Source organism: Myotis yumanensis, unplaced genomic scaffold (assembly GCF_028538775.1).
Source record: "Myotis yumanensis isolate MYYU_CA2020_CCGP unplaced genomic scaffold, mMyoYum1.0.hap1 SCAF_7, whole genome shotgun sequence".
Classification (NCBI taxonomy): domain Eukaryota; kingdom Metazoa; phylum Chordata; class Mammalia; order Chiroptera; family Vespertilionidae; genus Myotis; species Myotis yumanensis.
The window spans coordinates 32,239,770-32,259,665 of NW_027223758.1; the positions used below are offsets into that span (position 1 = coordinate 32,239,770).

Consider the following 19,896-nt stretch of genomic DNA (forward strand, 5'->3'; position numbering starts at 1 on the left):
GACTCTCCAAATGTATCTTCCTAGCTTGGCATTTGGTGGATGCCCATGGGGCCTGGGACCTAGAGCCTTGACAAGAGGGTGCTGGCTGGTGCCCTGGGGAGAAATTGCTGCTGTGAGGTGAAGTATGGCGAGGTGGTGCTGCTCATAGGAACAGAAAGCTACAGAGAACAAAGATGAAGAACTGAATTCTTTCTCCCTCCTCCAGCCGTGGGGTGTCCCTCTAGCCCCAACCTGATTATTGGCAAAGTCTAACAAACTCTAACATGGGGCACTGGTAACACAGAAATGTGATTCGTGAAGCCTGAGCCCCAGCCCCAGCCCCAGCATCACAGTGCATTTTTTTTTTCAGTATTTATTTTTGTGTTGTATTAAAACTATATCACAAATGTTGCCATTTTAGCATTATAAGTGTACAGGTCAGTGTGGCATCAAGTACATTCACACTGTTATGCCACCATCACACCATCCATCCAGAATGGTTTTCATCTTGCAAAACTGAAACTCAGTACCCATTAAACTCACCACTCCCACTCTGCAAGCTTCTAGAAACCACTATTCTACTTTGTGTCTTTATGGATTTGACTACTGTAGGCACCTCATGTAAACGGAATCATACAGTATTTGTCCTTTTTCTGACTGACCGGCTTATTTCACTCAGCATAATGCCTTTGAAGTTCATCCACGTTGTAGCATGTGCCAGAATTTCCTTCCTTTTGAAGGCTGAATGAAATTATACTTTATGTATATATCACATTTTGCTTATCCATTTAGCTGTCAATAGAGAAGTATTTTTATATTATCAACTATTATATTTAAAAAGTCTTCGATTAGTCTGGCTGTAGACACTGTACATATAATGCAAATCCCCCACACTCTGTGTTTGTATGCAATGAGTTTACTTTTTCAAAACCATAAAAACAATATGCTAACAACATGCAAGTCGATTTTAAAAAATAAAAAGGCCTACCAATCATCAGACCATCCTAAGAACAGGGCTTTTTATTTTCACTTCTTCTGTTTTTTCAAAGTTATAACTCCAGCACCCCATCCCACTGAATGTTCTGCCACATCATAAACCTTGTTGCCTGCTATTACAGGGTTGTTATTGCCAACCCTGAATGAGTGAAATGCTGTTTTCTTCATCACTCCCCTCCTTTGCTTCTGTGAACATCTGGATTGTATTCTTCAGGACTGTTTTGGTTGCAAATGAGGGAAACCCTACTCAAAGCTGCTTAAGCAAAAACAAATTGGTGTGTGTGGTGGTGGTGGAATTCACTGGCCTCAGTCACTGGAAAGAATGCAGGAGTAACTCATTGAACTGGGACCTGAAACCAGGGACTAAAACGAGCAAGCACTCTACCTCTCAGCCTGTCTCTTGTGTGGTCCTCTCTCTACTCTTTTAAGATTAGCCTCTTCCTTTCTAAGCACAGACAGGCCTTCCCCACCTGGCAGGTTACATGGCCTCTGGCAGCCCCAGCTTTGCAACTGCAATAGAACAAGCATCCAGCTAGCAATCCCAGAGAAGGGCTGTGATTGGCTGTGCTGACCCACTCAGCCAACCCACTTAGCCAATCCTGTTGTTAGAGTGGCCATGCATTATAATTGGGCAGGCCTGATCACATGTCCATCCCTACGGCCAGGGCCAGAATGGTGACAGCGTCTGTTGCTTTCAGATAAAGGGGAATGAGAAGTCCGGTTGGAAGACAGAAAACAACCATCAAGCTTTACACAGGCTTCTGCTTGTCACCATGGCAAGACTAGATAAACTTCCTCACACACTGAGCTCTTGGTCCTAACAATTACTTTTTGAGAAATTCCCAAGGATAGGATTACCTGATGGTGCTTTCCAGAACCATGTCACATATTTGTGTTTTTCAAAGCATGTTCACACCCAATACCTTATTTGTGCCTCATCAAAAAATGCTCATAACTGACAGAGAAAGAACCAGTGACACAGAGAAGTTGAGTGAGGGGTCCAGGGACATTTAGTAGATGAGGACAGAGGTGAACCTAGGGACTTCCTGACTCCCATCCCAGTGTCCCCCACCCCAACAGCATCACAAAACTTAGATTAGTGGTGAGGGGTTCAAGCCCAGGGTCTTCTCTGACCAGTTAGGGGAGGGAGCTTCGTCGGCCATCTACCCCTTGGCGGAGCTGGGCCAGCCGCCTGGACGACACGGGCTGGTGACCCCGGCCTTCGGACCCTGCTCGAGCTCTGATGGGCGATGTCTCTCTGCTGGACACGGCATCCTCCCAGTGGGCACTCTCGGAGCGCAGCTCCTCCAGGACACTGCGAAGATGCCTCAGTGTGAGCAGGAGCTTCTGGTCTTGGATTTGCATCTCGGCCTGGGAGAGAGAGAACAGGTCTGCGAGGGGCGGGCAGTGCACTGGACACTCCCCTGGAAGGCCTGTTCTCATTACTGTCTCGCCGGAGACAAGCCCACAAGCTCAAAGAAGCCGTTTGCACCAAAGCCTCAGTTTCTTCATCTGCAAAGCGGAAAGCAAATTACCTACCTCCCAAGGCTCTTACTGTAACCAGCTCAAAATGGTCCTCTGCTGTTCAACGAGATACTGACTTGCTTTTCAGCAAAGCAGACCAAGACCACAATCATGCAGCCGGAGCACGGCACAGAGGAGAGAACTTTGGCCTCCAGCTGCACCCAGAACCAAGGTCTCACCACAACCACCACCGCCCGCCCCACCTCCCATCCTCCACCTCCCATGCCCCAGCCCGCACCTCACAGAACCACAGGACCAGGACATAACCGGAACTTGAACGCTGGAATCCTTTCAGAAGTCAGGGTTCTGTTGTCCAGGAAGATCCAGTGTTGATGCCTTTTTACCACCGATGGCCAGGTTCCGAGGTCCTCTAAGACGTGCCCCAGCAGCACCAGCACCTCCTCATAGCCCCTTAAGAACCCTTGGCCTGGTCCAGTGGGCAAGATGGATCTGAGGCACCCCCAGGTCTCCCATCTTCTCGGTGGGTGCCTTCTTGATCAATGAACCTTTCCTTATTCCAAACCCCGACATTTTGAGTTTTGGCCTTTCGAAGCGTTGGGCACACAGACTTCGGTCCAGTAACATTATGAGGATGGGATGAATTAGTTCCCACTCTAAAGAGGGCATGCGGAACTACCAAGATCTGTGATGATCTTCATCATCATCATCATCAATATTAAACATGATTCTCCTTATTTACAGCCCCACTTACATGCTATCACCCTCACTAACAAATCATTTTATAGGCATTAAGGAGATAGTGACTTCATATTAAAGCGAAGTACACCCTGCAGGCAGTAGTAATAACACCAAGAGAGCAGGGAGCTAGAAAGAGGAAACCCCTGAGAACACACAGCCATCCCTTCCTAACTCCTGGGAAAACGTTGCTTATGTTTTCTCAATTTTAGGGTTTTCCTCCCACACATTTTTTAAAAAATATATTTTTATTGATTTCAGAGAGGAAGGAAGAGGGAGAGAGAAATAGAAACATCCACGATGAGAGAGAATCATGGATCGGCTGCCTTCTGCAAGTCCCTCACTGGGGATCGAGCCCACAACCTGGGCATATGCCCTTGGCCTCCACTCCCCATTTTCCTCACTCTCACTGCTCTGGGCTTGCACCTACAAAATGAATTGTTAGTACCCCAATCCTTGTGCAAGCCTCTGCCCCAGGCGGACACAGAGCACACCCAGGCTAAGACAGCAGCTATACTCCACAGCCACCTGGATCAGGATTGTAGCAGACGTGCCGAGCAGACACTGAGCGAATGACACCATCTTCTCACCGAATCCTTTCAGTAACCCCTGCAGTGTTGGTACAACTGTTACCCCCATCTTATGATAAGGAAACTGAGGCTCAAAGAGGTAAAGCCACTTGGTAGAAGCCACACAGCAGCAGAGCTGGGCACATACCCAGGACTCAGTGTAATTTCTGAAACCGGTCTGGCACGCAGTGCACCCAAGGCCTCCTATGTAGGCCATGACCTACTTATCCCTGTACCTGAGGTGGCGACTGTGCACTGTGTGGCTGGTCCCAGAGGGCTGCCTGCAGGGCCTATACCCCAGCCTGCAGCCTCTGTCCCAGCCAATGGGGCACCTGGGAAGGGGGACCAGCAAACCTTGGCATACGTGGGGTGGAGGCGTCAGGTAAAAAGAAATGCAGAGCCTTACCAGTTCCTTCCGCAGCCACTCCAGGGTCTGCCCAAGACTCGCAGTTGGCTCTTCTGCTGTTTTCATCTCAGTGTCCTTGGGAGGGACCTTGACGCTGGCCTGGTGATGAGCCTGACAGACCGTTGACTTACACAGTCTCCTGCCTGCTTCAGGCTGGAAGCAGAGTCTGGCCAAATCACTGAGGATGAAGTTAATGAGACCAGGAAGTGGCTCACATTGGAAAATGTAGGGCTTTTTTTTAAAAAAAAGGGTTTCAGTGCTCTAAAGAGAAAAAGTAGGGAGGGCAGGAGGGAGACCATTGGATAACAGTGCCTCCGTGCCTGCGAGTTCCAGAATCCAAGCTCTGATGCCAATAGGATTACAGAGACTGCAAAGCTTTACATGATGAAAACAACAATTATTATGAGAATAGGGGTCCTCTTCTGAGGGCTCCAAGTGACATATATATCTATAGTCTCTCCCTCTAAAACATGTATTTCTATTATTTATATATGAAATCTCACTTGGGGCAAATACTCCATCTATTCCTGCCATGTCCCCAGTCCCTCCCTCCCTTCCTCACTTATCCATCGCGTCTAGATAAAGGGGAATGTTCACTCCCCAAGTCCCCCTGCTTCTGGGATGCCCATTTCTAGCAAATGGGATCAAAACAGAAATTTGCTTTGAGACTGCTAGGAAAACTTTTGTCTAGCTGGCAAAAGGGAGTGTCAGCGATGCTCCCCTTTCTTCCCCATCTTTCTGCCTTGAATGTGGGTGTGATGCCTGGAGCTACAGTAACCAGCTTACACCCCTAAGTAAGACAAAGGGCAAGAACACTGCATAGGCTTTGTGATCACTGAGTCACAGAATCACCAATAGCATCTGCCTGTTTTGTGAGACAGTGAACCCCAGTTTTAATTGGGCAAACACAGCCTTAACTGACACCCCATTTATTCTTCACAACTTGCTATGAAGCAGATATCCTTTTATTGTTGTTAATCTTCACCCGAGGATTTTTTTCCATTGATTTTTACAGAGTGGAAGGGACGGGGAGAGACACAGAGAGAGAAACATCCATGTGAGACAGACACATTGATTGGTTGCCTCCTGCACGCACTCCGACCAGGGCCAAAGATCGAGCCTGCACCCTAGGTATGTGCCCTTGACCGGAATAGAACCCAGGACCCTTCAGTCCACAGGCTGACGTACTATCCACTGAGCCAAACTGGCGAGGGCTGAAGTGGATACCCTTTAATTCTCTCTTTCCACAATCACTTATTGAGTGCCTACTGTGAGCCAGGTTCAGCTGTAGGAACTGGGTAGAGAGGTTGGATTGTCACAAGGACACTGTCACAAACCTCTCCAAAACTCCATGCTTTCAAACAACAAGTGTTTATTTTCACCTTTGAGTTGGTGGGTTGGTGGGGGTGGTCTGCATCAGACTTCAGATCTGCAGATTTGAGCCTGCTTCATGGGACTCTTGTCCTCCTCCTCGAATCACTGGGCCACTGGGGTGTGTTCTTCCCCTCTCAATGGCAAAGAATAAGAGAGCAAGTGGAACCACGTGAGGCCTCTTAAAGCCTACGCTCAGAACTTTCACTTTCAACACATTCCATTGGGCAAAGTGAGTCCCATGGCCAAGTCCAAGGTTAAGGGGCAGGGATGCACACTCCACCCAGGAAGAGGTCACGTCAAGTGTGTGGAGTTGGGGAGGGGTGAGGAAGTGGGACCAACAATCTGCACCAGGAAGGAAGTTAGTTCAGAAGTGGGGCCAGAGGCCTGGAGGGGCCCAGAGGAATGGCGGCAAGCAGAAACCAGCAGGCGGTGGGAGCTGGAGACAGGAAGTATGGCTGTGTGGCCGTGGCAGGAGACCCAGAAAGAACTAGAGAATTGAAGGATAATGTAGACTACAGACCAGGTATCATGGCATCCATAACTTCATTTCATCTTCAAAACCTTCTGGCTTCGATTCCCAAACCATGTGCCGAGGCACCCTGAGGTATGGCAGAAATCTCACAGATGCACAACGAAGTATTTTAAAAATTTGAAGAAAATAATAACCTCTGTTGGGTACTGTGTAAACTACAATTATTAAGTTGTTTAAAACGAATTGCTTAATAACTGTTAGGTATTTCTTTGGGCCTGGCACACTGTGAAAAAATTACTGACATGCTAAGGGTGCTGTGAACTGAGGAGGTTTAGGAACCTCTGCCTACGAGGGAGACACCATTGTTATTTGCATTTTATAGTTGATTACAGATAGATCCTACTATTCGCCCCCTTTTCTAGATGAGGAAACTGACATTCAAAGAGGCCCTGGCCCTGGCTGGTGTACTCAGTGGTTAGAGCGTCTGCCTGAGGACCGAAGGGTCGCCAGTTCAATTTCCAGTCAAGGGCACATACCTCGGTTGCAGGTTCAATCCTCCTCCTCCTCCCCTACCCCACCCCACCCCCCGCACCCCCAGTTAGAGCACGAGCAGGAGGGAATCAATTGATGTGTCTCTCTTATGTTGATGTTTCTCTCACTCTCTCTTCTCCTCCCCCTTGCTTCCACTCTCTCTAAAAATCCATGAAAAAAATATCTTCACTCCTCTGATGAGGACTGAAAAAACAAAACAAAACAAAGAGGCACGGATTTCTCAGGATCACCACCGCAGGGCTGGAATTAGAACCTGTTCCCCCTGACCTGTGTGGAAGACCTTGCCTGTTGTTTTGAAGTGACGGAGCGCCAGGCAGGGGCTCGAGCCAGCCATCTGCTGAGCTCCTGGGCAGGCCCAGTGGGTTCTCTGTCTGACACAGTGGAGGGTTGATAGGAGTGCGTGGCAGTTGGAGTCTGGCGCTCGGTCCTTGGCCTCCAGTGCTGACACCTGATCACCTGGAAAGCCATTTCTCCTGGTTAACTTGTTCTGATGCACTTTCATTTATTTTTAATCTTGGGATTCTGGCTCATTTTACTTCATAAGCTCAGAAAGGCTTGGCATGTGGGGATAAGGGAAGGGGGAGCCAGGAGGCCTGGAACAGGAAGGAACTTAAACTCTGAGCAAGGAAAAATGTCTCCACCAAATACAAAAGCCAGAATCGCCATCTATTCATCATCCATGGGCAGCTAATAATATGGCTTCCATGTGTCAGACCCTGCACTGATGCTGGGGGTACAGGGATGCTGGGGTACAGCGGTGAGCAAGAAAGAGCCCCACAGCTGATCTCATGGGGCTTATGGTCCAGCTGGTAAGAGGACCCATTAGCAGTCAAGTGGTTCAAAAATAGTACTTTGTAACACAAACCTGGCACATATACTAGTACTAGAGGCCCAGTGCACGAAATTCATGCACTGAGGGGGAGGGGATCCCTTAGCCCGGCCTGCGCCCTCTCAGAGTCTGGGACCTCTAAGGGGATGTCCACCTGCCGGCTTAGGCCCAATCGCCGGGGATCGGGCCTATGCCGGCAGTCAGACATCCCTCTCACAGTCTGGGGCTTTCGCAATCTGGGACCCCTCACTCCTTACCACCTGCCTGCAGCGGAGGCGAGAGAGGCTCCTGCCACCACCACTGCACCTGCCAGCCGTGAGCCTGGCTTCTGGCTGAGCGGCGCTCCCCCTGTGGGAGCACACTGACCACCAGCGGGTAGCTCCTGCATTGAGCGTTTGCCTCCTGGTGGTCAGTGCACATCATAGTGACCACTCGTTCTGCTGTTTGGTCAATTTGCATATTAGGGTTTTATTATATAGGATATGTAGAATGAATACATGAGTGAAAGAATGAAGGGATTTGCAAATGAAGAAACTGTGGCTCAGATGGAGATACGAGTTGCCCAAGCCATTCAGCAGCTGTGGCAAACATCGGTTGTCCTTTGATATCCCTTCTCCTAGTCACTCATAGCAAAGACACAGCCCCAGTTTCCCTTGTAGGTAAGTGTGGCCATGTGGTTAAATCCTGGCCAATGGGATACAAATGGAAGTGATCTGTGCAATTTCTGGGTTGTGCCCTTAAAAGGAAGAAGGAGGGGCCCTGCCTCTTCCCTCATCCTCCTGCTGACTGGAATGCAGCCACAAGGGCTGGAGGTGGCATAGCCGTCTTGGACCACAAAGTGGAGGATGGCAGAGCAACAAGCTAGCAGGAACCCAGGTCTCTTGTGACTGATGAAGCCACCATGCCAGGCTTAACTGCCAAGTATACTTTTACATGAGACAGAATTAAGTTCTGCTTTATTAAAAACACTATTTAATACAGGAGTCAAACCAATGTCCTTAAAAATATAGCGGCAGAAGTCAGGTCCCTTGATTCCCGCCCCCCCCGCCCCCCCCGCCCCCCGGCCCTTTCTATAATCCTCCCACCTATTTTATTTTCTTCCAAGTGTTTTCTTGTTCAGGACCTGGCCTGCTCCTCACAACAGCTCCGTGAAGTTCATAGCAGAGAGCGCACCCCCGTGACGCTCACAGGGCTCACAGAGATGCGAGAGGTGTAGTGACCTGCCCTGAGGCACATGGGCAGAGTTCCCATCTCTTGGACGGGGCAAGTGGACTCAGAGGTGTCATTTAGCTCTGCCCCCATTTCTGACTCCCAGTCTAGGGCCCTCCCCGCCCTTGGGGCTGTCCCCTCTCCTATTCTAGGCACCTTAGCCCTCTCCCCAACTTAGTAAAATATACATGAGGCAGATGTGTAGCAGGAAGAAACTTCCACATGTTAGAGCCCTCAAACCCTTCCACCCTCCCTTCCTCCCACGTGAGCACCTGCCATCGTGCCAACTAGGGGGAGCATGGGGATGATGCACCCACAGAACACGGTGGTTAAGATGACTGAGTTAATATTCGAAAAGCACTTAGAACAGTGCCTGGCATACAGGGAGGCCCATATAAGTGGTTGTAAACTAAAATACACACACAAGTAACTCATTACTATTACTTCACCTCTGAGCCTGTTAAGTGTTGTTACCTCTTCCAGGAATACTTTTCCTCCCCGCACCCCCGCCCCCCGCCTTCCTTCACCTAGCGAAATCTCAATCTTACTGGGGCTATTCTTTCATATCATTCCCCTTGACACATTGCAGGCTGTTTTCAGAGTTTTCTCACCTAGAACGCAGGGGGTCAGATTTGATCTGTATTTTTTCAAACTTCTGCTACTCATGTACCTCCTCCTCAATTTTTGCCTACCATCTCTGCTTTGATTTATGTATATTTGTCTTTAAATTATTCTTTAAAGGAATTTTTTTTCCTGAGTGACAGAAATGAAGTGGTCTCTATTTTCTCTCTTGTCTCCTTGCACCTGAGGGAGAATGAGCAGCCACAGGGAGGATATTTTCAAAATGCAAACCTCTCTCCTGCTCATTGCCACCCACCACAATGTCCACAAAGGGTCTTCTTTGGTTCAAATACACCCTCAGGCTCAGGAGATGATCCTAAGCCCCACTTGGCATTGGCCTATGCTGCAGGATAGAGTTCAGAAACCTCAGCTTGCTAGCATGGCACCCCACGAATGCTAGCATCAGGCACTCCTCTCTCAGCAGCAGTCCTCGCTGCCATCCAGCAGGCAGTACAGTGTAGGTGCAAGGCCGTGAGATCCCCATCCGATGGGTACAGGAGCCATCCTGGCTTAAAAGCTTCATGTCCCATGGAGCCAACATCTTTGCACCTTCCCAGTTATATGTGTCACCAGTTCATGAAGCCCAAAGTATGACTTCCTGCCATGCATTTATAATTCCTTCTAGCCCAGATGTAATTTACCAATCAGTGTCTTTAAAAAACCACTTTATTTAATTTTTAGAGAGAGTGGAATGGAGGGGGAGAGACAGAAACATTGATGAGAGAGACACATTGATTGGTTGACTCTCACATGCCCCCCAACCAGGCCCGGGGATCTTTTAAGCCTGCAACCAAGGTATGTGTCCTTGACTGGAATCGAACCCAGGACCCTTCAGTCTGTGGGCTGATGCTCTATCCACTAAGCCAAACCAGTTAGGGCAAAAAACTTCATTTTTTAGAACAATTTTAGAGTACAGAAAAATTGGGAAGGTAGTAGAGAGAGTTCCCATATCCTCATACTCATCTCCTCTATTATTAACACCTTATATCAGTATGATACATTTGTTACAATTAAACTATAATAATAAAAGGGTAATATGCTAATTAGACTGGACATCCTTCCAGACGTCCTTCCAGACAAAGCCGGGGCCAGAGTGAAGCCTGTGTCCCGGGTGCCAGAGGGAAGCCGGTGCTGGCAGCCGGGGGAAGGAAGGCCTACTCTTGCATGAATTTTTGTGTATCAGGCCTCTAGTTAACTAATATTGATGCATTATTAGCTGAAGTCCTTTATTCTGATTTCTTTAGTGTTTAGCTAATGTCTTTTTTTCTGTTCCAGGATTACATTGAGGATAACATGCTACATCTAGTCATCATGTCGCTTTAGGCTCCACTTGGCGGACGGTTTCTCAGACTTCCCTTATTTTTGATGACCGTGATCGTTTTGAGGAGTACTGCTCAGGTATTTTGAAAAATGTCCCTCCATTGGGATTTATTTTATGCTCATCTCATGGCTAGACTAGGGCTATGGGACTGGGGAGGAAAACCACAGGGGCAAAGTGCCACTCTCATCACATTATATCAAGGGCATGTACTGTCAATATGATTTGACCGTTGTTGACCTTGATCACCTGCCGGAGGTCAGCAGGCATGTCAGGTTTCTCCCCTGCAAAGTTGCTCTGCCTCCCACCCCAACTCCCTTTCATGGGAGATTTATCCCATTTTTTCATTTATCATACTTTAGGGTATAATCCAATATTCCTTTATTTATTTTGTTGATCAAATTTTTCCAGGTTTGGCCATTGGGAGCTCTTCCAATTGGTCCCTATGTCCTTTGACATACCACAACGTGTGTGTGTGTGTGAGAGAGAGAGAAAGAGAGAGAGAGAGAGAGAGAGAGAGAGAGAGAGAGAGAGAGAGAGGTTTGTTTATTTAAGCACTTCCTTAGTTTCTGGCACTATATGATGCTCCAAGCTCATCTTGTATATTTCCTGCCCCAGGCCTACAGTCAGCCCTTTCCCCCTGATTCCCTTTTACTGGAGAATGGCATTAGAAACCAGGATGTGGGCACGAGGTGTGCTTATTGTTACGCAGTCTCATTGCTTCTAGGACCTTTGGCTGACAGAGAAAGGAAATCATGCATGTAGACCAGTGATGGCGAACCTACGATACGCGTGTCAGAGGTGACGAGCGAACTCATTTTTTGGTTGATTTTTCTTTGTTAAATGGCATTTAAATATATAAAATAAATACCAAAAATATACATCTTTGTTTTACTATGGTTGCAAAGATCAAAAAATTTCTACATGTGACACGGCACCAGAGATAAGTTAGGGTTTTTCAAAATGCTGACACGCCGAGCTCAAAAGGTTCGCCATCACTGATGTATACTAACCCGGTGTATATAACTTACATATCTATAAATATTTCTATATGGAGTCATCTGCATCTATACGAGCCAAGCACGAGTTCATACTGATATCTCCAATCCATTACCACATGGATCATTCCAGCCTCCTCCTCAGGGGTCATTTTTATCACAGCAATGTTGCCTAGTAACATAGTGGACACATGTTTATGTGTTTCCAAGGAGACAGTGCTAGACAGTTAACGAAAGGTACAATTCTCAGGCAAAAGAGGAAAAGATGTTAAGCCTTTACTCTCACTGATCAGTGGCTACTCACTGCTCTGAGGATAAAGAACTAACACCTTGGCCCACAAGGTTCTGCAGTGACCTGGCCTGCTGACAGTCCAGCCTTTTCTCCTCCCACTTCCTTTCTGCGCTTCCATGGCAACCACGCTCTTCTCCTCCGAGCCTCACACTCACCATACTCCCTTCTCTCCTAGGGCCCTTGCCCAGGCCAGTCTCTCTGCTGGGTCTCTCTTCCTGGCCCTCTTTACCTGGCTGCCTCCTACTCATCTCTCCAATCTCTGCTCAGTCCTCGCTTCTGCTGGGGAGTCACCCCATCTCCCTCCCAGGCTAGGTCAGCACTGTTTCGGGCTTGCGCAGCCTATGCACCTTTGCTTTGTGGCACTTACTACAACAGCAGTGTTATGTTTCCTTTTCCTTTTCTCCCGCTAGAATCAAGCTTCTTGAGGGTGGGGATGATGTCTACCTAGTTAACAGTATATAACAGGGGCTCATCCTCTCTCTGTTGAAGTTCTCACTGTGTTCACCATTCTTCTCCCCAGTTCAGTGAGCATCTTGATGACCAATACTTTAAAGTCTTTATCGGGTAAATGATTTATCTCCATTTCATTAAGGTTTTTTCCTGAGGTTTTTGTCTTGTTCTTTCATTTGGAACCTATTCCTGTGTCTCTTTATTTTGCTTGACTCTCTGTGTTGGTTTCTCTACAGTAGATGAAGCAACCAGCTCTCCCAGTCTTGAAGGAGGGGCCTGTGTAAGACATGAACTTTTGTGATTCAGCCCTGCCTCAGCTCTGGGCTGTCTCTCAAACCTTTGTACTTGTCCAAGCAGCCTGTTATATTCTTTTATTAAAAATATATTTTTATTGATTTCAGAGAGGAAGGGAGAGAGAGAGAGAGAAACATCAATGATGAGAGAGAACCATTGATCGGCCGTCTCCCGCACGCCCCCAACTGGGGACTGAGCCTGCAACCCAGGCATGTGTCCCCAACTGGAATCGAACCCGGGACTCTTCAGTCCGCAAGCCGACCCTCTATCCACTGAGCCAAGCTGGCTAAGGCTCTATTATATTCTTAATAGCTCCCAGTAGTTGAGGATATGCCAAGACCTGTCAGCGTCCTAAAGGGGAGGATCTCAGCCCCTAGACATAGGCTGACTGGGAGCCAGATCCTCGGGCACCGGCTTTTAAAAGTATGCAAATATAAACAGTCCGTGGGACTGCTACTGACCAGCAGAGCCAGGTGATCTGGAGGTGTCACTTGGGTGGCAGTTGCAAAAATCAGGGCTCCAGACGAGTGTATAAGTCTTTTCTGGGTGATACTGGTGAGCTGCAGCAAGGTAGACGGGGAGCGCCGAGATGGCATCCACAGCCCATGCTCCTTGAGAGGAACTCTCTAGGCCACTAAACATGTGTCAGACCTGAAGCCTGTCCCTCAGACCAAAGCTTCAGGGCAAGCAAAGAGGCCTCCTGCACAGAAAGACTGGGGCGTCAGCCTCAGTCCACTGTGTGTGCAATGCCCCGGGGGCAGCAGCTCTCCAAGAACTTTCCAATTGCCATGGTCCCAGAATGCAAGCCCCACTGGCCACCAGATCCAGGCAATCAAGGGGTGTCCGCTGGGCAGAAGCTGCAAAAACCAGTGCAGACTCATGTAAAGCTCCCTTCAGGAGACACTGGTGCTCCAGAGCACGTCAGAAGGTGAGCACAAAGACCCCCTCAGGGGTCTCTAGAAAGGATTACAATCGGCCCCTCGATGCATATTTAATGAGAATCCTGCCCCTCAGGCCTCAGGCATGATGATTAGCTAACAGGCATGACGATTAGCTAACCAAGCTCTTGGGTCTGTTGTCCCTTGCTGTGTGCTGGGGTGGCTGTTAAAACTCTCTAGTGGTTATAGTCCTGTAGGACCCACGAGCATAAGCCCCACTGGCCACCAGAGTCAGAAGAGGTAGAGGTGTCCGTCGGCAGTAGTCATAAACATTGGGGTGCAGTGAAGGGCATAAGTTCCTTTCTGGGTGACACCAATTATTATAGTCCCTGGCTTCTCTGGCCTCCAGAGCCAAGCAACAGGAGGTGTCCCCTCGGCAGCAGCCACAGAAATTGGGACATCAGACGTGTGCAAAAGCTCCATTCTGGGAGCTGCTGGTGCTCCGAGCATGGCACAGGGCGAGTGTGAAGATGGCACCTGCCAGTCTCCATCCCTGGACAGTCCCAGCAGACTCCCAGACACGTGTGTTAAATGAGATGCCTGGCTCCCAGGCTGACGCTTTAACACAAGCAGGTGAACCTCCTTCATTTTAAGTCTGGGCACGGCCGGCTGCCTCTGAGCTGGGCCCTGGGCTGAGCAAGTGAGACCTTTAAGAGCAGTTTCTCAAATTGCTTCAGTCTTGTGGGTCTCAGGATGGAAGGCACATTGGTTTTCAAAGTTAGACATTTTGGGGGCTCATCTCTCAAATGTATGTCTTAAAAGTTGGAATGCCCAATGTGGGGGTTCAAACCCTTTGATCCTAAAGGAGAAGCTCTGGGTTTTGAGTCCCACTCATTGTGAGTCACTGCACCTGGGGTGGGGGTTATGGTGAATTGTCTCCAAGTCTCTCCTAGATGAAGTTGAAGACAGAATCAGTGAACTCGAAGACAAGGCAGTGGTTACCCATTAAAGCAGCAAAAGAAAAAAGAAAAAAAGTGAAGATAGCTCAAGGGACTTATAGGAGAACCAGAGGCCCGGTGCACGAAATTAGTGTATGGGTAGGGTCCCTATGCCTCGCCGGCGATCAGGGCCAATCAGGGCCTTCTGGCTGCTGGCTGGGGCCTTCCTTCATTCTGTGCCACCCCGTGGTGGTCAGCACACATCATAGCGAGCGATCAAACTCCCGGTTTCCCGGTCGAACTTCCGAGGGACACTTTGCATTATATATAAAGGAGGAGATAAAGAGAAAGGGGCAGAAGTATTATTTGAGGAAACAATGACTGAAAGCTTCCCTAACTTGGGGAAGGAAACACATCCAGTCCCAGGAATACCAGAGAGTTCCAGATAAGAGGAACCCAAAGAGACCTACACTAAAACACATTATAACTAAAATGTCAAAATTTAAAGCTAAGTAGAGAATACTAAAAGCAGCAAGAGAAAATAACTTATTATGTACAAGGGAACCCCTATCAGACTATAAGTAGATCTTTCAGCAGAAACTTGACAGGCCAGAAGAGATGGTATGATATATTCGAAGTGCTAAAAGAATAAAACTTCCAACTAAGAAGTGAAGGGGAGATAAAGAATTTCCCAGAATGGCAAAAGCTAAAGTTGTTTATCACCACTAAATCCGCCTTACAAGAAATGTTAAAGTAACATATATACACAGTTGTTAAAGGAACTTCTTTAAGCTAAAAAAAGGCACTTGTTAGTGCAAGAATGTATATGAAAGGATAAATCTCACTGGAAAGTAGTGAATGAATCACTTAAAAAACTACTATGAAGGTTAAAAGACAAAAGTAGTAAAATCAACTAGGATTACAATACTTATTTAAGGGATACACAGGATAAAAAGATGTAAAATGTGACATCAAAAATGAAATGTGTAAGGGATAGTAATAATATTGAGTTTTAAAACGGCATCAAATATAAGTTGTTATCAACTTAAAATAGATTGTTATGGATATAAGTTGTTAAATGTAAGCCTCATGATAACTACAATGCGAAACCTATAGTAAATACACAAAAGGCAAAGAGAAAGGAATAAAAGTATACCACTAAAGAAAGATATTAAACTTGTGCTCAGAATAAAATTTTAAACTATTTTATCTTTCAAGAGTTGAATTTTTTCCTAGCTGATGTGGCTCAAAGGTTGAGCGTCAACCTATGAACCAGAAGGTCATGGTTGGATTTCCAGTCAGGGCACATGCCCAGGTTGCAGGTTCGATCCCCAGTTGGGGCATGCAGGAGGCAGTTGATCAATGATTCTCTCTCATCATTGATGGTTCTATTTCTCTCTTCCTTGCCTTTCCTCTCTGAAATCAATAAAAACATATTTGAAAAACAAAAGTATTATGCTAAGTGAAATAAGTCAGATAGAAAAATACAAATACCATATGATCTCTCCTATATGTGGAATCTATAAATAAATAAACAAACAAATGAATAATTAAATAAACCCAAGCTCATAGACACAGAGAACATATTGGTGGTTGCCAGAGGTGGGGGTTGGGGGAAGAAATGGGGTAAATAGATTTTTTTTAATTAAAATAAATGGAAAAAACTAAACAAAGAAAAAAAAAAAGATTGGCAGGATATTCCTAGTGAAAAGGGGAGTTCTGCGGTCAACCGTGAATAGGAAATGTGTGGTTGATAAAGCTAACACAGGTTTCTTTAGAGAAGGACTCCTTAGACAGTGGTTCTCAACCTTGGCTGCACATTAGAATCACCTGGGAATCTTTTTAAAATCCTGACTTCTGGGCCTCATCCTCCGGAAATTCTGTTTCTTTGTTATGGGGTGGGGCCACAACATTAGTAACAAAGAAACAGAATTTCCGGAGGATGAGGCCCAGAAATCAGGATTTTAAAAAGATTCCCAGGTGATTCTAATGTGCAGCCAAGGTTGAGAACCACTACCTTAGAGCCTTTAAGGCCAATATGCTTTGCAAATCTCCGACAGGGAACAAATTATTCAGCATTTCTCAAATTCACTTGACCCCAAAACTCATGTTTTACAAAGTTCCTCTTTTTATTTATAGAAGTTACAGAAACACTGTGGATGAAAGATACAGTGGGTGATGTAGATGAAGTATACAATATAGTTCCTGTCTTTCCTTTAAGGCAGACATAGTCTTGCTGGGGAAACAAAGCTTTTAAAACAAATGTGCATAAAACAATGATTGACCTGTTCCATAGACAGCAGGATTTCAGGTAAAGTAAGCAGGGAAGGGAAGATCAGTGTGGGTTGAGACACCTGGAGCTGAGATGATAGGAAAGGTATAATTTAAACCGGGGCTTGAAAAAATAGGGCAAAGGAAAGGGGTGGGAGGATGATGGTAAATAAAGCAGACAGAAGAATGAGTGAGTGAGGAAATGGGTGACAGGTTTGCATAAGTCTGATTTTTCATTTGTTCAGATAGACCAACCAAGGGGGGTTTACTGGACAACCTATACACAACTGATTTTATTTTTTTATTTTTAAAATATATTTTATTGATTTTTTTACAGAGAGGAAGGGAGAGGGATAGAGAGTTAGAAACATTGATGAGAGAGAAACATCGATCAGCTACCTCCTGCACACTCCCTACTGGGGATGTGCCCGTAACCAAGGTACATGCCCTTGACCGGAATCGAACCTGGGACCCTTGAGTCCGTAGGCTGACGCTCTATCCACTGAGCCAAACCGGCTAGGGCCACAACTGATTTTATAAACTACTTTTTAAAATATGTTTTTATTGATTTTTTGGAAAGAGGGAGAGGGGGAGAGAGATTAAAAACATCAGCGAGAGAGAAACATTGATCAGCTGCCTCCTGCACGGCCCCTACCGGGGATCCAGCCTGCAACCCTGGCATGTGCCCTGACTAGGAATCAAAACAGTGACCTCATGGTGCATGAGAAGATGCTCAATACACTGAGCCACCCCGGCTGGGCTAAACTACTTTAAAATATATATATATATATATATATATATATATATATATATATATATATATTTATTGATTTCAGAGAGGAAGGGAGAGGGAGGAAGAGATAGAAACATGAATGATGAGAGAGAAAATCATTGATCAACTGCCTCCTGCACACCCCCTGCACGCCCCCCTACTGGAGATTGAGCCTGCAACCTGGGTATGTGCCCTTGACAGGAATTGAACCTGGGACCCTTCAGTCCGCAGGCTGACGCTCTATCCACTGAGCCAAACCAGCTGGAGATAAACTACTTTAAAATGTCATATTTTTAAGCTCAAATGATTACTAGCAATTCATTCTGGACTAGTTTTTCTTAGGAGAAAATAATATCAATAGCAAACATATCAACTGCACATCAAGAGAGGTGCCTCAGGCAGCCTGAAAGTCCTCTGTTCTCCCACACATCTACAGCTCCTTATCCAGAACTCCCAACCCCCAAAGCTCTAAGTTCTCTCCCCCAAGTGATTTTGTGGCAAAACCTTTCCTGAACTGATAAGAGGCTATTTATAGTCTTTATCTAGCCCGCTTAGTGTGAATATCCATTCATTTGGGGATGCTATCCCAGACTACATTGGAGTATTCTATAAATTGTAGTATACGTATCATGTCATCTTTCTAAACTCTTAAAATTCTAAATTCTGAAAAAGGTCTCTAAAAAGGGACTGTGGACCTATAATTCTTATTTGTACCCTAGATTTATGCTGTCTGTGAAAAAAAGTGTTTGCTATGTAGCACAGCCTATGGGTGACTCCGATTTAAAAGGGGAAAGAATAGATGCTCAGCAAATATTTGCCTATTTTCTCCATTCTCTATTCAATAAATATTTATTAGTGGCCTCCAATGTATGGGTTCTGTTTCTCGTCTCTAGGGATACAGCAGGGAGGGAAACAGGTAAAGCCTCTGCTTCCTGCAATTATTTTTGGTAGGAGTGACAATTAACAAAGATAAGCTAGTGTCTGGAGTTGATCAATTTATGGAGAAAAAAATCAAGGAGTAAAGGGTTCTGGGGCATGTTATTTTTCAAAGGATGGTCTGGGGCCCAGCTGGTGTGGCTCAGTTGGTTGAGCAATGTCCTGATGCACCAAGAGGTTACTGGTTGGATTCCTGGTCAGGGTACATGCCCAGGTTGCAGGCTTAATCCCCAGTAGGGGGTGTGCAGAAGGCAGCAGATCAATGATTCTCTCTCATTGATGTTTCTCTCTCCCTCTCCCTTCTTCTCTCTCTAAACTAAATACAAACATATTTAAAAACAAAACGAGCCCTAACCGATTTGGCTCAGTGGATAGAGCGTCGGCCTGAGGACTGAAGGGTCCCGGGTTCGATTCCGGTCAAGAGCATGTACCTTGGTTGCGGGCACATCCCCAGTGGGGGATGTGCAGGAGGCAGCTGATCAATGTCTCTCTCTCATTGACGTTTCTAACTCTCTATCCCTCTCCCTTCCTCTCTGTAAAAAATCAATAAAATATATTTTTTAAAAAACCCCAAACAAAACAAAGGATGGTCTGGGAAGAAGTCTCTGAGAAGGTGACACTTGAGCAAGGACGTGAAGGAGTAAGAGAGTGAGTCTGGGGATCTCAGGAGGAAGTGTCCCAGGCAGAAGGGACAGCGGAGGCAATGGCTCTGAGGTGGGGCCGTGCGTGAGGGAGGGAGGAAAATGTAAGTGCTTTATAGGGAGTATCTCATCTAATCCCCCAAACCCTTACGAAGTCCACTTGGCAGATGAGGAAACTGAGCTCTGAGAGGGGAGCCTTTTGCACAAGGCCACAGCTGTGAGTGGCACCGCTGGGATTCGCTCTGGAGCGAGGTGTTGCGGCTAGCTTCCCCTCGAAGTGCCTGACAAGCCAGCCCTTTGGAAGGCACGCAGAGACCGAAGCCTTCCCAACCCTGGAGGCCCTGCCTCGCTCTCCCTCCTCAAAGGCGCAGACATCTGGCTTCCCGGGTGACCTCGGCTCTCCTGGCTGCTGAGGACCCTCCTGGCTGCTGAGGACCGCACAGGCCTTTGGAGCAGGTCAGGACAGGGCAGGCTCTCCAATAAGGTGGCTCGGGGAGCCAGGACAGGGCACCTCCCCTACTTACCTTTCTGGATGGCGGACCTCTGCTAACCCCTCAGGGCCCCGGGAGCCTGCACTTTCAGGATCCCATCAGCAGGGCGAACACTGAGGCTCACAGAGCAAGAGCACTTACCTGAGGCCACGCTGGCGGCCACCGAGTCTTCCCAGGAGCCCATGACCTTCAGACCAAACTTCTCTTTGGACTTGGCCTGGGCGCCCAAAACGAGGAGCATCTCTTTAACTCTTGTGCTCTGGGCACCTCACTTAATCCACCTTAATCGAGACCCTGTAAAGGAAAAAAACCGTGAAAGTCACCCCTACTCACCACCTGTTCACTCACCCCACCGCGCAGGGCTCCCGGGGACCAAGAGAGCACCTCGCT

General features: G+C 47.0%; 1 protein-coding gene across 2 annotated transcripts; it reads right to left on the reverse strand.

Moving 5' to 3' along the window:
- Positions 1-940: 940 nt before the first annotated feature.
- Positions 941-19,788, reverse strand: CUNH20orf202 (chromosome unknown C20orf202 homolog). Of its 2 annotated transcripts, none has more exons than XM_070421469.1 (2): positions 4,171-4,297; positions 941-2,346 (listed from the first exon to the last, which is right to left on the reverse strand). In XM_070421469.1, exons 1-2 carry the CDS (start codon positions 4,234-4,236, stop codon positions 2,113-2,115), a joined length of 300 nt encoding a protein of 99 aa, XP_070277570.1. In that variant the 5' UTR covers positions 4,237-4,297; the 3' UTR covers positions 941-2,112. The 2 variants fall into 2 exon arrangements, 1 of the variants encoding a protein (XP_070277570.1); XR_011472238.1 differs by lacking the exon at positions 4,171-4,297 and adding an exon at positions 19,648-19,788 and having other exon boundaries at positions 2,302-2,346.
- Positions 19,789-19,896: the final 108 nt, after the last annotated feature.